Source organism: Corvus hawaiiensis, chromosome 12, assembly GCF_020740725.1.
Source record: "Corvus hawaiiensis isolate bCorHaw1 chromosome 12, bCorHaw1.pri.cur, whole genome shotgun sequence".
Classification (NCBI taxonomy): Eukaryota; Metazoa; Chordata; class Aves; order Passeriformes; family Corvidae; genus Corvus; species Corvus hawaiiensis.
The window spans coordinates 1,799,041-1,817,423 of NC_063224.1; the positions used below are offsets into that span (position 1 = coordinate 1,799,041).

The 18,383-nt window shown below is 56.4% G+C and overlaps 1 protein-coding gene across 2 annotated transcripts in view; it reads right to left on the bottom strand.

The window, feature by feature from the left end:
* Positions 1-2,665: 2,665 nt before the first annotated feature.
* Positions 2,666-18,383, bottom strand: part of ZNF469 (zinc finger protein 469) — a 182,133-nt gene continuing 166,415 nt past the window's right edge. For both annotated transcript variants that reach the window (XM_048316851.1, XM_048316853.1), the window contains one exon: positions 2,666-17,320. In XM_048316851.1, the coding sequence (XP_048172808.1) occupies positions 4,499-17,134 (12,636 nt within the window). In that variant the 5' untranslated portion in view covers positions 17,135-17,320 and the 3' untranslated portion in view covers positions 2,666-4,498. The remainder of the gene's footprint in view (positions 17,321-18,383) is intronic.

Here is an 18,383-nt window from a genome sequence, read left to right on the forward strand (position 1 = left end):
GGCTGGATTTCGGGGTGGGGGGGGTGGGTTTGAAGAGCAAACAGCTTGAGGAAAATTTAGGGTGGTGGCAGGAAGGAAAGAAATCCCCTGAGGGGCTCTGTCAACGCCATCTCTTCCATCAGAGCCACCCTGCAGCCCCTGGGGCCAGCTGTGGCCCATCCCTGAGGACGTGGATTTGTGGATTCGGGCTGAGGACGGTGCAGACTAGCCCCACATCCCGGGGGGGTGCAGGGCTGGGACCCCCGGATGTGCTGGGTGCCACGGGAGCCCCCCCCGGGATGCTGCTGGCCCCCACTGAGCAGGGAGTTAATCCACAGCCGGGAGAAGCTGCCCGGCTTTGCATCCTCACTGGAATTACAGTGACAGGGGCCCGCAATCTTCCAAGTGACAAACGCTGCCGAATAATGCAGGACTCAGCAACCCCGGGGGCTTTAGGGAGCTCAGAGGAGCCGGCAGACGGGGGTGGGGACTGAGGCGGTGGGATGTGGGTGAGAGCAGGGGGAAGAATGGGGGGGGGAAAAGCACTCACATTTAGAGAGGAAAGGATTAATTAAATAATTCAGCCCCCAGAGATGTGGGGATGATGCCAACATCTCCCTGGGGAGTGGCATTCCGGAGGGAGCGGAGCCCAAGGTGAGCATCACTCGTGTCCTGGGCTTCCATAAAATGGGTGCTGCTTCGGGGTGGTGCCCCTGCACCCATCCCAGGGCCCCGGGGACAGGTCCCATCCCCGCAGCATTCCCTTGGCTCCCAGGAGACTCATTTCCAGGTGCCCAGGTGATGAATCTGGAGGTGTGGGAGAGCTCTGGTAACAACCAGGCATGAAATCCTCCTCCTCCGCCCCGCAGGTTTGCTGCCCTGGTGAAATATAGTACAGGGAAAACATAAAAGTCCCATTTCCAGCTCCATAATATTTCCTGCCAAAACAAAGTAAAATGTGCCGCCTTAAATTTTCTGCAAAATTCTTTTGAGGTTATTTTTTTCCCTAAATTAAGCCATACTAATTATTTTCAGCCACTTTATCTCCACTCTGCAACACACCAGGAGGGTGCAGGCGGCAAGCATTTTAAGCCTCCATAAACAAAAGAGTAGTTTGGAAAATAATTCTATCAATTAATCAAATTAATCCTGCAGTTTTAGTTACAAGCCCCGAGTGGCGAGGATCCCAGCCGGCGGTGCCGAGCTATCTCTCACTGACAGCGTCTCCGTGTTGTGATTGCGGCAGTAATTAAAGGATAGAATACACCGCCTTTGTGGCGGCTCCTACCCCACCTCAGCAGGGCCTTCAGAGGTCAGCTCGAGGACAAAGCGGGGACGAGAGAACTGGGCCCTCACTAGCACCATCATCATCAACATCGCCATCATAAATCTAGGATGAGCAAACTGGGCTGTCACCATCATCATCATCATCATCATCACCAGCACCATCAGCAGCAGCAGCAGCAGCAGAAGCAGCATCATCATCATCACCGACACCATAATCATCACCATCATCATAAAATGGGGATGAACAAACTAGGCCATCATCATCATCATCATCATCATCATCGCCAAAACGGTCATCATCATCACCATCACCATCACAACTGGGGATGAGCAAAGTGGGACGTCACCAGCACCATCATCATCATCATCATCACCATCACCATCATAAATTTGGGATGAGCAAACTGGGCATTCACCAGCACCAGCGCCATCATCGTCATTGCCATCATCATCATTGCCAACACCACCATCATAAATTGGGGATGAGTAAATTGGGCAGTCAACATCATCATCGTCATCATCATCATCACCATCACCATCATAAATTTGGGATGAGCAAACTGGGCTGTCACCATCACCATCACCATCACCATCATCATCATCATCATTGCTATCCCCAACACTCTTATCACCATCACAAACTGAGGATGAGCAAACTGGGCTGTCACCATCATCATCATCACCAACACCATCATTACCACCATCACCATCATCACCAACACTATTATCACCACCATCACCATCACAAATGGGTGATGACCAAACTGGGCTGCTACCATCACCACCATCACCGCCATTATCATTATCACCATCACCATCAAAAATGGGACTGGTCAAACTGGGCCATCATCACCACCGACACCATCATCATCACCATCACCATCACTGTCACCAACTGGTGATGACCACACTGGGCTGTTTCCATCACATCACCTTCACCAACACCATCACCATCACTGTTACCACCTTCACCACAAACTGATGACCAAGCTGGGCCATCAACACTTGGTCATGACCAAACTAGGTATCCCCATCGCCATCACCAACTGATGACCACCAAACCAGGCTGTTGCCATTGCCAGTTGGTAATGACCAGACTGGGCTATGACAGTCACCAATTCATGACGACCAAACTGTGCCATTACCATCACCAACTGATGACCACCAAACCAGGCCACCACCATCACCATTGGCTTTTCTCCTCGAGGACAAGACTCTCCTGCCATGAGCAGGACTCGGACAAGATCAGCGGTGAAGAGGAGCTGCAGGAGCATCCTCGCTGTTGAGAAGCTCCAACACTTTGCAAACCACTGAGGTGCCAGCAGTGGCACCAACGTCCTCCTCAGCCCCTTTACAGAGGACACCTCAAACATCCCACAAACATCACGCAGACAGGGAATTTCTGTGAAAATATTGGAATATATTTGAAAAGATTAATCATGGATGACTTTACAGTACCACCCCATATTTTCATCTCATACTTTATTTAACAATATTAAAGAGGCACTTTAAAAGCACACGGACAACATCATAAAACGGCGTTTCCTGCTCTCTCTCTGCTTCTCTGGACAAAATATCAAAATAAAAACTTTTGACAGAACACATTGCACCCAAGGTAAATTACCTACAATAGTTTTTTTTATACAATACAAAGAATTGTAAAGATACATATTAACAGAATAAAGCCTCTCTTTTTTTTTTTTTTTTTTTTTCCTTTTAACTCTAAAACAAAACAAAAAATCATTGCAGGACAGACGCAAAGTACTCTGGCTGTTCATATCACATCAGTGCATTACTTCACCTCCTTGACTTGGGAGTATTTCAATAAAATCTTTCCATGTCCTCGTTTGCACCTGAGATTTCTTTCTGGATCCAAAAGTTTGGTTGTAGAACGTGCTCGTTTAATGTGACGTAACATTTTCGACACTATGGAGTACCAGCATAAAGGATTTTTTTCCCTAAAGTTGTATTTTTTTTTCCCCTAATGGATTTTTTTTCCCTAAAGTTGTATTTTTTCCCCAAGTTGGACATTTTTCCCTAAAGCTGATTTTTTTCCCTCTAAGTTGTACTTTTTCCCTAAAGCTAATTTTTCTCCCTAAATCTGAACATTTTTCCTCTCGACTTGGCTTTTTTTTTTTTAAATTCTCTTCTCCTGCTTAGGTTTTTTTTTTTCTGACAGGTAACGGCTTCTTCCTACCAATTCCCCTTTTTTTTTTTCTTTTTTCAATCAAGGAAGTCTGTATTCACATTACAAATGAAGAATAGCACCAGTAACTGCATAGTACAAGCGGATACCTATAGAGCCACTACGTCAGTACAGTAAGAGAGTTTAGAAGTGATACCGTTGAGGGCACTCGGACAGTACCGGTTTTCGCTGCGGTAAATTGGCACAGTTTTCTCGTTGCACAAAACAACTCCTCCCCACACACAAAAAGAAAACACACACACACCCACACACACAAAGAAAAAAAAAACAAACCCCAAACCCCCTAAAAAATCAGAGTTTGTCACAAGTGTCAAGGTGCAGTTTGCTCGCGGGGACGCTTCTCCTCCAGTCCCATCGTCTACAGTGGTCAAAGAGTGGCAGCATCCTCTGGAGGGCTCCGACAGCCCCGGAGCCCCAGAGCTGGGTCGTTCTTCTCTTGACGATGTAGAAACAAAATTCTTAGGGATGGCTGTCAAAATATAGGACACTCGGGTCTTAATTTAATTTTTTAATTGTATCATCTCTTAGGCCAGCTCCCAATTAAATGAATTGTACGGGATTATTTGTGCAAAATCTTCAAAAAAAAAAAAAAAAATTTGCTTTCTACAGTGTACTGCACCTTATGAATAAGACGTCTACGGAATGAAGTTCATCTCTTCAAGTACTTTGTACAAAGATAACACAGACACAGACTCAAAAGGGTCTGAGATTTGCAAGTATCCTTATAACCTCAGCACTTCTGCAATAAAGCAATTGCTCTCGACGATTCAGTCTGCCCAAAGCGATTACAATTTCAGTTCATGAAAATCATCAGCAACATCAAAGTTCTAGCATTTGCATGATAAATCAGGTGAATTAAAGTAGATTAGTAGACACAAAGCAAACTATTTCACAGAGGCTGCAGTGCAAGTTCATTTAAGCTAGACAGAGAAATCATGCTACACAAACGAATTTAATGCTTTGATAATTTTTCCCTTGCAAACCCCATGAAAGCAGCTGAGGATCACCATAAGTTACTTCCATAAATTATTCTGAAGTATCTCTTCTTAAAGGAATTTTAAAGCTGGTTAATTTTTGCCCAAAGAGTTGGCTGAGCAGGTTGTTCTGGGACTCGGCGCTGTGGTAGCTGGCCGGGCCGGCCGCCTTGGCCCCGCGGGCCGCGCGGGGGCCGTGCCAGGAGCCGCGCGGGGACGGTGCCGGCCCCTTGGCCAACACTTGGTGGAGGCTCTTGCCCAGAATGGCCTTCCTGCGCTTGACGTCCCCGTTGGCGTGGCGGAGCTCCCCCTTCTTCTGGTTGTAAGGGTCCAGGACCATCTTCTTCAGCTGGGGGCCTGTTCTGGCCTTGGGTCCCAGCTTGCTGCAGTGCACGTCCCTCCTGCCGGGGGACAGGGCGGGAGCCTCGGCGTTGCTCCAGCTGCCACGTTTGAGCTCAGCCGTGCTCTCGCTCCTCGCCGGGCATGGTGGCCGTGTTTTCTTCTTCTTCCCATCTCCTTCCATGTTCTCCCGGGAGCCGGAGCTGCTCCGGTGGCTCAAGGGCTTGTGCTCTTTTCTCCTCTTTGGGTGAAACTTGCCGGTGGCTCTGCCTGGTTCTGTGTGGCCGTGCCTCGTGGTGTTGCTGGCAACCTCACCTCTGGGCTGGTGGCCACTGGATTTGCCTGGGTTGCTGCCTTGTTCCTTGGCATTAGTGCTACTGTCCTTAGCCTCAGGCACGGATTTCTCCTTCCCTGAGATGGGCTGCTGACCCTCCTCGGCGCTGCTGCTGGGGCTGCCCACACCGGGAGCAGCCTCACTACCCACGGACTTCTTTGGTGGCACCGAATCTTTGGCAGCTCTGTTGAGCGTGGGTGACGCCGTCTTGTCCTTTGGGGGCAGGGGCTGGTGGACATCTTCTGGAGACGTGGCCTTAGCTGCACCTTCCCAGGCAGAGGCATCACCAGCACTGGGGTTGCCCCATTTGTGGCTCTCCTTGGCTGGTGGAGACTCCGCCTGAGGGGAAGGAAGCTCTGAGACCTTCCTGGCAAGCTGGAGAAAGGGGATCGCATCCACAGCGTTGGTGTCTGCACTGGGATTTTCCAGGATACGTGCCCTGTATTCATCTTTGTTGCCTGTGCTTGTTTTTTTGTGGGCATTGGCATAGCCGTGTTTCTGGGTCAGGAGGGGAGGGGACAGTTTTTGGTTGGTGGCCTGGTGACAAGCCAAGCCAGCAAGGTCCATGGGAAACTCAGGCGAGTCCAAGAAAGGAAGTGGTTTCCCATCAAAGGCTCCTTTCTCCAGTTCCTCGATGGCCAGGCCAGCGATGTGGCCGAGCTCGGGGCTGCCCGCAGCAGCCGGTGGCAGAGATGGGGACAGGCAGGGAGGTGGTGGCAGGGGGTCAAACGGGGACTTCTCCATCTCTGCCAGGAGCTCTGAGAAGTCACCCACCAGGACTTCTGGTTTTACGGGGGACTGGGGTGCTCCCCGGTCATCAGGAGCTGCAGGGAAGGAGTCAGTGGGAACCTGCAGGCTGGGGCTTCCAGCTTCTACCAGCTGAAGGTCACTCGTGGGGTCCAGGCGGATGGGTGACCTGTGCGGGACTGAGCTGCCATGGTGAGCCACCTTCCGCTTCTTGCTCGGCGGCATTCCCTCCCGGAGAGATCCATCCTCCTTCACCTTCTCCCTGCCCTCCCTGGAGGCAGTACCAGGCCTCATGACCCCTCGGAATTTGAAGGTCTTGCTGCTGCCCGCCAGGTGCTTCTCCATGTGCCTGTCGTACTGCTCCTTCTTGGAGAAGGTGTAGTTGCACATGCTGCAGATGAAGGACTTCTTGATGACGTGCATGACGTCAGCGCAGAGCTCACAGGCGTACAGGGTGGTGTGCTTGATCTCCTGCTCCTCCACCACGCCGTGCTCCTGGCTCAGGTGGCTCCGCAGCTCTTTGGTCTCCTGGTAGAACATGGGGCACTTGTGGCACAAGTAAATCTTCTGGAAGCTGTGCACGACCAAGTGCCGCTGGAGCTTGAAGGGTTTGGGGAACTGTTTGCCACAGTGATGGCAGTCCCGGGAAGGATCCTTGCAGTCTGGGTGCATGGGGACAGATTTTGGGGTGCTTTCACTTTTTGCCGTGTGCTCTGGAGATGGGCTGGAGGATGTTTTGGAGGAGCTGGGTGCAGGTGGCTTCACCTTGATGTTGCTTTCCAAGGCCTCTTTCATTGCCTTCTCCTGCTCGAGGGGCAACTCCTTGGGGCTCTTGCTCTCTCTGCTGACCCCGTGCCGGCCGCCGGGGTCGCCGTGCTGGGAGGACCTGCTGGGCTTGCGATACATGATGGTGTTGAGGAAGTGGGTGACAGCGGCATTGTCCTCACCGAAGCAGCCAGGCAGGCCCATCACTGACTTCTGCGCCTGCCCCTTGCGCGCGAACTGGGTGGCGTGTTCCCGGAGGTGCTCATTGTACATCCAGACGTCGGAGATCTCCTTCAGGCACATCCCGCACGCCCACAGCCCGGCTTTGTTCCTGGCATGCTTCTCCTTCAGGTGGTCCCGGAGCTGCTCCCGGGAGCTGAATTTGCGCTGGACACACATGTAGCAGGTAGGAGGAGGGGAAGGGTTGTGGGAGAGCTTGTGGAAATCCAGCTCCCCCAACGTCAGGAACCACTGGAAGCAGACTTTGCACTTGTACTGCTTGTCTTTGGTTTTGATGGTTATCTCCCCGTGGTTTTTCCCCAATTTCCCATCTTCCAGCTTGCTCCTGTGCTTGCCTGACTTTGGCTTCAAACTCACAGCGTTGTCCTCGCCATGGCCAGGAAGATCCTCGCAAGGGCTGAAGAAGCACACGTCTCTCATTTTCAGCTTTGCGTTCAGCATCTCGATGTCGATGGTGTGAAATTCAGGGGAGTCCGAATCCTCGTTATCCTTGGCATCGTAGGACTGCTCCGCCAGGTCGGGGGGCTCGGAGTTCACTTCCTGCAGTGAGTGCTCATCCTCAAGGTCCATCAGAGGCTCAAACATGTCCTCAGCAGAGAGGCTTTCCCCCTCCTTCTCCAGACTGCCCCAGATGTTCAAGCTGGGGATGTTGTCCACATGGCTGTTTTGGCACAAGAAGGTCAGCATGTTGTCCTCCAGGTCAATGTCCTCCTTCCCTTGGTCAGTCACCTCCTGGTCTGGCCTCAGCTCGATGCTTTTAGACCCACTTGGAGCATCATCTCTGCTCTTGGCCTTGCTGCCATGACACATGTTCAGCATCAGGGCATCGTCAACGGAGATGGTCTCGTACTCACAAGGGTCCTCCCTGGTGACACAGAAGGAGTTGGTGTCGCTGAGGTCAGAAGCCAGGCGGATGGTGAAGAGGTCAATGGCCCCCACTGGCTGCAGGTTGACATCGGGGACAGGTTTGGGTTTCTTGCTGCGCTTCCCATACACCCGCGTGCACTTCCTCCGCACAAACTGGTCATCCCTGGGGAACAGCTGGGAGAATGTTGAATCATCATCAAAAAAGCTCTGGAGGTCCGAGGTGGCTGTGCTGTCCCCGCAGTGCTCCCTGCCTGGTGGCACATCTGCCTTCGCCCACCGCTCTGGCTCTGCGGGAGGAGGGCTGGTCCCCGGCGTGGTGGGCAGAGCACCATGCCCAGAAACATTTTGGCTGGTTCCCAAATCATGATTCTCCAGCAGCAAAACGCCTTCAGCAGGAGCTGTGGGAGCCTGCAGGGCACCACTCCAGTTCCTGGTGTCACTGCCTGCCGCAGGACTGTCCCCTGTCCCAGCATCTGTGTCCTCTGTGCCCACCTTGCCCCATCCCTTCGCTACTTGCTTCACAAACCCACTAATCCATTTTTTGCGAGCCTGTGTGTCTTCCACTCCATCTGGATCTTCCACTTCCCCAGGGTAGGTGACCATGCCCGTGGCTGTCTCCTTGCTGACCATCTCCTTTAGAGACACCATCCTGCTGCCCAGGTCTTCCGCAAGCTTGGCCGCACAAGGGGACCCTTCGGCTTTTTGGGAGTGCTGGGCTGTGCTGGTCCTGTTTTGCTCCTCTGTGGAGATGCAACCCCCTGGCTCATGCAAGCCCTCCACGATCCCGGGCAGGCTGGAGCTGAGGACAGCAGGACTTGTGTTCTTCTCCAGCCCACAGGGACCATCGGGCTCATTCCTGCTGGGAAACACCTTTGCTTTCCTTCGCCTCACTTTCCTGTTGAGCTGCTTCTCAGAATTGCCATTCTCTTCTCCAAGATCTTTGCTTTGGCTCCTCCTGCCCTTGTCTCCCTTCCTGACCTGCCATCCTGAATCCAGCTTCCCAGACGCTGCCTCTCCCGATCCCCTCATCTCTGGGCGCAGTCCCTTTGCCTTCCCCTCCCTCTGCAGGACCCGTGTGCGGTGCAGCTCCTGGGACATCTCCAAGGAGATCACGCTGAGGTCGCTGAGCACTCTGCTGACCACCTCCTGCATCTGCGTGCTGGGCTCCTTCTCCAGGTCTGGGAGTATTTTCTTGGGAATGTGTTCGATGGTGGAGGTCGGCTCCTGTGAGCTGCAGGTTTTGTCTTTGACTGATGCCTTCAGGCTCCTCCTGGGCACCTTTTGGGCTGCTTTTGATGTCTTGTGTGCAGGAATCAGAGGGGACCTGGGAGTCTTGCTGGGCTGTGGCAAACCACCGTTCTTCACCTGGTGCTTGACAGCTTTGTGCCTGGTCAGACCGGGCTTGGACCGGAAAGTGGCTGAACAAATGTCACAGGTCACTGGGAGTCCATTGGGCTTTTTCCCCTTGTGGAGTTCATTTTGGGAAGGGTCTGGAGTACTGTTGGGTGCGTGGTCCGCTCCTTGGCCCACGCTGTTTAACACACAACCCCCAGCTTCTGCAGCCCCATGGCTTTTGGATTTCTCCCCTTTTAAACTCTTTCCTTCCCTCTCTGTGGTTTTGGAAAGACCAAGTCTCGCCTCTGCTGCCCCTGAAAACTCATGGCCATTTAATTCAGCAGCACCAAGGTCTCCAACCCTTGTAAGACCTCTGCTGATGGCAGCTGATGTGTCCTGGACAGCAAAACCATTGGACAAAGCCTCTGGTTCACTTTGATGCTTATTCCCAACATGGGAGCAGCTTTCAGGCTTGTTCTCCTGGTTCAGGTCCACCTTCCTTTCTCCCATGGGCCGAAGATCTGCTGTGGGCTGGGTTGGGTAATCCCGGGTTTCTGGAGGACTGGAGTTAACGACTGTGTCTGCAATGGCGCATCCTTGGTTTTCTTTAAAATTTGGCAGCACAGCACCGGCGTTTTCGGGGACCTCTTTCCCAACACCCTTTTGGTGGAAAGGCGGCGAGCAGGGAAGAGAACAGTCCTTCCCAGGAGGTTCCTGAGGAGCACCCATCTCCAAGGCAGAGCCCACCAGACCATCACCATAGAGCACAGTGCAGGGTGTCACTGTCCCCTCTCTTCCAGGTGATTCGTAGTCACCCAAAACACCATCAGGGAGGCGATGAGGATGTTCCTCAGCTGCTTCCATCGGCACAGCCCCGCAGTGATGCAGCGAGGGAGAGAAGGTGGGTGCCCTTTCCCACGTCCCTTGCTCTGCTGGGCTCACGGTGTGATGGATGTGACAGCTGTTGGCCTCGGGAGGACAACTCTTTGTGAGGAATGAACTTGGTGTTGTAGGCAGGGACAAGCAGTATTTTTTCTCGTCCAAGAGTTGAGTGCCAAAGCTGGGGACCTCCCCCCCCTTGGCCCCACTGCTTTGCAAGCATTTGAGGTCAGAGTATTTGGCCGGCAAGAGCAGGCTGGCTGGAGATTCGCCCGTGTAATGACAGCCATTGAGGGACAACTTGTCATTCCCTTCTCTGGGAACCTTTGCATTGACTGTGCCAGCTTTTATCTCTGTCCCCAAGCCATGATCCTGGTGGGCATCCTCCTCAGAGGAACCCGGGGGGCTGACAGGACTCGTAGAAGCACTGCCCGGGTGCTGTGCCCCTTTTCCAACCCGACTCCTTTCCAGCCTCTCTCCCTCTTCTCTGCCCAGCGTTTCTTCCTCGAGCAAACCACGGCTGAAGTGGGATTGCTCATGTTTCCTAAATGCCAAGGTCATTGTGTTGTTATCTCCCTCCTGCTCTTCCCTGAGCCTATCAGCTTTCCTCCCCTGCCCTGGCAGCGGGGTCACTGCGGTGCTGCTGGGTGGTGAGAGGTCATTACGCTCCTGGGAAACACCATCTGCAGGGATATTAATGTCCCTCAGCTCCGGGGGCTCATTTGCTAAGTGCTGCGGCTCTGTTACATTATTTTGCAGCTCCGGCTTTGCCGACGTGGATTGTTTTGCATGGTAAGAGCCCTCTGCATCCAATGACTCCAGCTGCTCGTGTCCACTGGGAGAAGAAAGCACCTCTTTCCCTGGAGCAGCAATATTTCCCATGCTGCTTTCGATGGGGATATTCCCTTCCCCTGGGGTCTGATCTTCTCCTTCCAAGGCACCACCGCTCTGCTCCTTGTGCTCCGTCTGCACGTGGGTGGTGGCAGAGGGGTGGCTGGGAGCCAGCAGCCCGGGGAAGCACGGCATCAACAGCTCCTCCTCGTTGTTCTTCACTGTCCGGGCAACGAAGAGCTGGAGCTGCTGCAGAGGGTTGGCTGAGGTCTCCTGGGATGCCACCATCATCTCCTGGGAAGGGCGGTCGCTCTCCTTGGGGACACTCAGCATCTCAAAGAGAAGCACTTTGGGCTTGCTGGCTTTGTCACTGGGTCCAGGGCTTGCATAGGTGGTGGGACTCTTCCCCTCCTCCGTTTCCTCCCCACCACCATCCCCTTTGAGATCCACAGCATTTTTCACTGTTTTGGGGGGCTCAGTCCTGCTTAAGGGTTTTTCTTCTGTATCTGGGACCTCTTTGACATGAGGTGAAAAGGTGAGATCCAAGGCTGGGGTGGGACCCTGCTGAAAGCCAAATTCAGTCTTAGGGTTTGGGAGATGGGCATCAAACTTCTCCAGCTCTGCAGGATCAGGGTCTGCTTTCCCCGGCACAGGGAAGCCCTTGGCACCACGCTGGCATGGCAGGGATGGCAGGGGGTCTTTGGTTACTTCTGCTGCATCCACGGTCTCGGGGAACACGGAGCCGGTGACAGCAGGAGGGCTTTTTGTCACAGGGTCGGTGTAGACGGGAGCCTCTGTTTGGTCAGTTGTGCTTGAGCCAGGTAGACTTTTGGAAGAAGACCCATCTTCCATCTTCCTGAGGTCTCTTTCCTCAGCGGCTGCAGCTCCCTGGAGCTGCTCACTGTTGTCTTTGGAGCAGAAATGGTTTGTGGTGAGTGGGGCTGGGACACACACCCCGGTTTCCAGCGAGCCCAGCTCCAGCGGGCATGGCCAAGGCTCCCTGGGTCTCTCGTAGTCCTCACGCGTGGTCACCACGCCCGACTTCTCCCCTGCCAGCCTCTCCCCAATGCAGAGGCTCGATCTGCCCAGCTCACCTGCCAAAAACAGCCCTTTCTCCTGGGCTGCCTCTGGCTCTGGCAGTGCCGGGAACCGCTTGGCCCCCTGCGCTCGCAGGTGCACAGCCACGTTCTGCTCAGATTTCGGGAGGCTGATGGACACCTCGGAGTCCAACTTGCTGGTTTGCAGTTGGCTTTCCAGCTCCGTGACCAAGCGCTTGATCTCCAGCTCATCATCTGAAATGTTGCTCATGAAAGTCACGTTGTAATCCGCGATCCTGTCCGGCAGCGGCAGGGAGAGCTGGCTGCTGGGGACAGCTCCTTCCTCGGGGAATTTCTTGGCCGGTGGCTTCTCCACGGAGAGGCTGTGGAACTGAGTCATGTCTTCTGGCAGCATGGGAGCCACCTCCTCCATGAGGGACCAGTCTTTCTCCGGTAGGAAGGCTGGGTAGGATTGCTCGAAGGGCAGCGGCTTGCGGGGGGCATTCCCAGGACAGGGGAACGTTGTCACATATCCATCCTTGCTCTCATACGGATCGAACTCGGAGACGGGGAGCTCTCCGAATATCGATGAGGAGTCGAAGCTGAGCGGGGAGGGCACTTTGCCCTGCGGCATTTCTGTGGCAAAAGGGGAGATGCTGGAGTGCTTCTGCTCGAAGGAGCTGGCGCCGATGTCATCCCGGCACAGGTACACGTCATCCATGTGAGAAGAGCCCAGGGCTGGGGGCTTTGGGAAGAGGTTATCGTCATAGTGACCGGGAAGGCCTTTGGGATCAAAAAACGCGTTGTCACTGCCGACATATGGATCGGGTGCCTTGGCAGTGAGCATCATTCCCACTGCATCCTCCCCGTAGGGGGGAGCCGGTGCGGGATAACCCTTCTGACCGTCACAGAGCCCCTGTCCCTTCGCAAATTTGATTCCTGCTTCTGAGCAGGTGGTGCTCCCACGGCCAGGACTCACTTTGTTACCGCTGTGGGGTGGAGCAATCACCTCCTCTGTGTGGTACTTCAGCCCTTCGCTTGGGAAAGGGGCAAACTGGTGCCTCTGGTGCTCCATGGTGAGCTCGGGAGAGTCCTGAGCCTCCAGGGTGGGTTCTCCTGCCTCACCCGGGAGCTTTGCTGCTCCTCTGGGCTCTTCCACCCCCTCCTTAGAGGAGAACCTGGCAGGGCTCCTGCCTGGGGTGGCTGTGCCAGGCACTTGCCTTTCCTGGGGCTGCGGTGACGGCTCCTCCTTTGCACAGTCCACGGCAGCAACGTCTGGGTCGGTACTCGGCCGTGTCCTGGAGCCTGCCAGCAAAGGTTTGGCTGAGCCAAGCCTCCTGCTCCCCCTGGCAATGTCCTCTTTGCTCTCCTGGCTTGTTTTTGGGCTGCTGTACTCGGGAGGGCTGAGAGGAGTCCTTGGGACGTGGGCTGGGCTGCCTGAGCGCCTCCTCCTCTGGGTGCCACCCTTGTCACCAGCCCCACCAGCACGGGGTGGGCTCGTACCCATCTCTCCAGGCACGCTGTGGTTGCTGCCAGCAGATGAGTGGCTGCTCTGCCTTCGGGCTTGGACAGCACAATCTTCTTTCTCAGCATCCTCCTGACTTGGGACATCCCTGTCCTCCTGTGCCTCCCTTTTCTGACCGTCCCTTTTCCGGCTGTAGCTCCAGGCTGGGTCTTTCTCCCTGGCTCTCTCACTTCTGCCCTGTCGTTTCTTGCTGAAGCTGTACTTGCTCCTCCCAACAAATCCCGTGCCACGCTTCTTCCTGCCCCGGGGCTTGCTGCACTCTGCCCCCTCCTCATCCGAGTCGGACACGTAGTCGTATTCCCGCAGCCTTCCCTCCCTGGTGGCTGCCAGCGGCCTCTCGGTGGCCTGGGAGAACTGGGCCTGCTTGCTGCTCTTCACCTGCAGTTTGTGGAGCTTGTTCTTCTGCTGCACGATCTTGTGGATGAGCTCCTTGCTCCACGTCCCGCTTCGGGGCTTCCGCTTCTTCATGTCCTTCATGGAGAACCGCGGTGGCTTGGAGCTCCTGGTGGCGATGCCTGGCCCCACCTCGCTCTTTGTCGGAGGCTCCTGGCTGAGTTTCCTGGGATGCTTTTGGCTGGAGCTGGTGGCTGGTGGGACGCTGTTCTTCCTGCCTGCCCTCAGCCTGGCTGTCCTCTCCGCTCCCTCTGCCGCGAGATCCGGCTCCTGCAGTGCCACCCTGCGTGCCACTCTCCCATTGTGAAGGTGCTGCTTCCCTGCCCCTCTCTTCATCTGCTCCCCACCTGGGTGGCCATCTTCATAAAAACAGCCAGCCTTGGCCTCTCCCGCTGCCTTCTCCTCCACTGTCTGCTTGGATTTGCTCTCCGAGGCCAGCCCTTCCTTGGCCTTGTGGGCCATCGCCCCGCCGGCCGCCTTCACGCCCGGCAGCTCCTCGTCAGCGAACACGTCGATGAAGCTGCTGTCGATCTCTGGGTTATCCGACTGGTATCCCAGGCCGTTGAGGGCCTCGGTGATCAGGCTGTCCAGCTTGGCATCGTCGATGTCCAGGTCAGAGGCGCTGAGCGGGAGGGAGCTGGCGGCCAGGCCGTGGAAGAGGCCGCCCTTCAGGGCATCCTCCTTGCCCTCACTTTTGCCTTCCCCATCCAGCAAGAAGTCATCACTCTTGTTTAATGCCAACAGCTGTCCCTGGGGATCTGGAGAGAGCGCCAGGCTGGGGGGTTTGGGAGGCTCCAGCGGGAGCGCTTTCCGCCCCTCGGCTGCCCGGGGAGCATCCCTGGGCTCTCCCTGGGCAGCGGGGTGGGAGGCGCAGAACTGGCGGTGCTGCAGGAAGGAGGACAGGTTGCTGTAGTTCTGGTCGCACTGTCTGCAGGTCAGGAGCACGTCCAGCTGGTCCAGGCTGGCGCTGCTCAGGGAAGTGGCCAGCAGGTGATGGGAGGAGTATGGCGGCGGAGGCTGCTCCCCATCCAGCCCGTCTGAGCATCCTTTGGCCACCTCCCCGCCGGGTTTGTGGAACGGGCTGGCCGGGGCACATTTCAGGAGGCTGTCATCTTTCAGAGCATCCGGAGGGAAGTGGAAGGACTTGACAGAGTCTGGGGTGTGGTAATGAAGTGAGCTGGGACTCAGAACCTCCGAAGGGTGGAAGGCTTTGTTGGCATCCTTGGCATGGCAGGGGTGCTGGAAGAAGGGCGAGGGGGTCAGCGCTCCGGACATCTGGCTGTCCTCGAAGCCAGGGTTGAGTGGGCTGCTGGACATGGGGGACAGTGATGAGCAGGTGCTGCCACACGTGGGGTTGGGGACAGGGGACGGCAGTGGGGACTCACACGGGGAGGCAGCCACCAAGGCTGATGGTGGCAGGACCAGCCCTGAGCCCGAGGAGCTCCTTGAGGGAGGAGGAGGTGCTGTTTGAGCCATGCTGTAGAACAGGGCTTTGCTTCTCGAGTCACAGGCAGGAGACCCCGGCTCCTTCCCACTCTCAAAGGAGAAAGCTCCTGTCACGCTGGGATCTCCCCTCTGGAGGCTCTCTCCTGGTAAGAGCTTTTTGCCATGATACCCCGGAGAGTTGCTTATGGGGGGCCCTTTCTGGACTTTCCTGCTGCCCTGCCAGTCCGACGTGCCCAGGGGAAAGGGGAGCTTCTGGCTGCTGATGTGTCTCGACAGCTCCAGCCTGTTTGCACCGGGCATTGCAGAAGGGAGGTGCATCTGCTGCCAAGGCAGCCTGGCATTCTTCTGCCTGTGCTGCCTCTGCTCGGGGCCAGACTGGCACTCGAATGAGAACTGGTTTCCAACAGGGTTTGAATAAGGTGCTGAATTCTGGTCCATGGGAGAAAACGCCTTCGTGGCAGCTTCCCAAGCTTGCACAAGCCTGGGGTGGGTGGGTGCCGTAGTGGGAACGCTCGTCTCGAAAGGCACGGCTCCCGCGCCGCTGCTGCCCGTGGGGGAGCTGCAATAGGCCTTGCTCTGAAAGTGCACTTGGGACAGGGAGTTTGGTGGCACCGTCCTTCTCAGGGGGCTGCTCTGCACCAGCAGCCGCGGGCTGGGGACACCGTCCTTGGCTGAGGCTTGCCTCTTCCCCACCGGCTTTGGCATGGTAGGCGAGTGTAAACTAGACGGAAAAACAGCTTGGTTTTCTTGGAAAGTGCTTGGGTTTTGGTCGATAGCACCAGACGACGGGAGAGCACCAGTGGGGTCGGCGGGATGCTCGGCCCTGCCCTTGCAGCAGGGCACGGGGCCGTGGTGCGGGGCCGGCGGCGGCGGCGGGTGCAGGAAGGGCGGCGGTGGCGGGGCCACGGGCAGCCCGTACAGCCTCCCCTCGGGGGACACGTCCTCGTAGGAGCCCCCGCTCAGCGGCTCCTCTGGCCACTCTCTGGAGGACGAGTGGAAGGCGAAGGCGCCGGGAGCCAGCTGGGCGCTGGTGGCCATTCCCACGTCCAGGTACTCCTGGCTGCCGGCGTCGCTGCGGAACGGCTCCTTCCCCGCGTCGTGCAGCAGCTGGAAGGGGAACTGGCACGGCAGAGCCCCCAGGCCGTGCACGGCGGCTTTGCCGCCCTCGGAGAAAGAGCTGGGCTTCTGCACCGAGATCCCGTAGGTAGCACCGGCAAAGCTCTTCTCCGGGGAAGGCCAGGACTCGGCCCGGTTCGCCTGAAACTCTAAATAATGTAGCTGCCCATGGGTGCCGGGGCTCTTGAGGGGGATGCCGGCGGCGGGGGGCTGCCCCTTGGGGCCGAGGGAGGGGCCGGCCTGTGAGGTATAGTTGCTGGAGGTCCGGCCGCCGGCGGCATCGGGGAAGCAGCGGCCGAAGCCGAGTTCTTCTGGCCGGAGCTCGGCGTCGCGCTGGGGGATGCTGGGCACGTGGAAGCGGTAGCTGCCGGCCGCGGGGGTCACCTCCGGCTTCTTCGGGGGCGTCACCTTCTGCTGGGGGTAGGCGATGCCGATGGTGGGGCTGGGCCGGGTGCCGGCGATGCTGAGCCGGTAGAGCTGCTGGTGGCCCCGCTCGCCCTTCCCCGAGCGCCGGCTGCGCTCCCGGGCCCGCCCCTTGCCCGGCGGCGACGGGGGGCTGCCCTTGACCTCTCCCCAGGTGCTGTCATTGCCGAACTTGGGCTTGCAGTGGAGGGATTTGAAGTCGATCTTGCCCGCTTGCTGCGGCCGGATCACGGCTTCCCGCTGGCTGTGGGGCTCCTTGTCCTTGGGGCCGGGGAAGGGGGACGCGCCCTCCCCGCCCAGCGCCCTCCCATCCTTGTCCCCGCAGCCTTCGCAGCCGAAGTCCTTGTCGGGCTCTTTGGGGCCGGCCTCAGTATCGCCGATGGTGTAAACATGCTGGGTCTCTCCAGTCATGATACCGAGGAGGGGACAAGGCTACAAAGCCCCGCTGTCCCGTCCCGCTGCGAGCTGCCGTGCCCCCGTCACGGGCATGGTCCTCCGCCGATGGGCACCGGCGCGGGCAGAGGGGCAGCAGCTCCCCAGGGCCGGGGTGGGGGCGGGTCCCGAGGGCCGGCGGGGCTCTGCCGCATCCTTTCAGACCTGCAGGGAACAGGAGAGAAGAGAGGAAGGGTGGATGTCAGTCAGGGAAGGGGCCGGGGAGGCACGGCAGAGATTTTGGCCCCTTTACTTGGACTGCGGCTGGAGGAAGGGGCATCGCAGCCCCCCCGCGCAGCCCCGGGCTGAAGCCCTGCAGCTTCGGGCTCTTCAAAGGATGCTCAGAGCAGTTCACCTCTGGCAAAAGCTGCTGAGGAAGCACTTTTCTTTTCTCCCGGGAAAGCTATTTCTGGGTTACTTCTTAGCAACATAAGCAGAAAAAGATGACAGAAGAGCTCCACCTACGGATTAGTGGGAAGGGCTGTCGGGATGGGCTGGGGGAGGCATCCTGGGAAGGGCTCTCAGTCCCCATGTCCCCGCGTGCCCGTGTCCCCGTGGCCTCTTGTTCCCGTGTCCCCACGGCCCCGCTGCCAGAGGGAAAATGAAGGGAAAGTATTTTGCTCCACCACCTTCCCCCTGGAGCTGCCCCTCATCGCTCTGAAACCCTTGGAGAAAGGACCTGAGCTTCTGCTGCCTCTGCCTTAACTTTGCCACCCTCCCTGGGAAAGCGCCCTGGAAATTTTAGATGTTATTAAGGAGGCAAAAGCAGAAAAGCCGAGTCCCAAATTTCCCAGCTGATTTTACAACCCAGACCTCGGGGCGTTGGACACGGAGCGCAAGTCAAGCGCAGCCTTTTAAAAGGCGCCACCAGGATTTTATATGAAAAAAGGTTTTAATAAAAAGAAGGGTAAAGTTCTGCTTTAAACAGTCTTTTTTGTTTGTTTGTTTTTTTGGGTTTTTTTTTTTTTTGGTTTTTTAGAAAAGTCTGCTGGAAACAGGGAGGGTTTATTTCTCCTCCCTCACTGGAAATGTTTCTTTACCGTCTGCTGCAGTGGGCATGACACTGCTGGGAAGGGGTGAGGAGCAGGAAATTCAGCTTATTCCTCTCCTCCGGGGGGTAATTCCCACAGATCCCAACCTCACTCGGTTCACCCATCCTGCCCAGCAGTGACCTGAGCAGAGGAGATTTTCCAAGGAAAACAAGAGCACCCTGCATCTATCCAGGGTC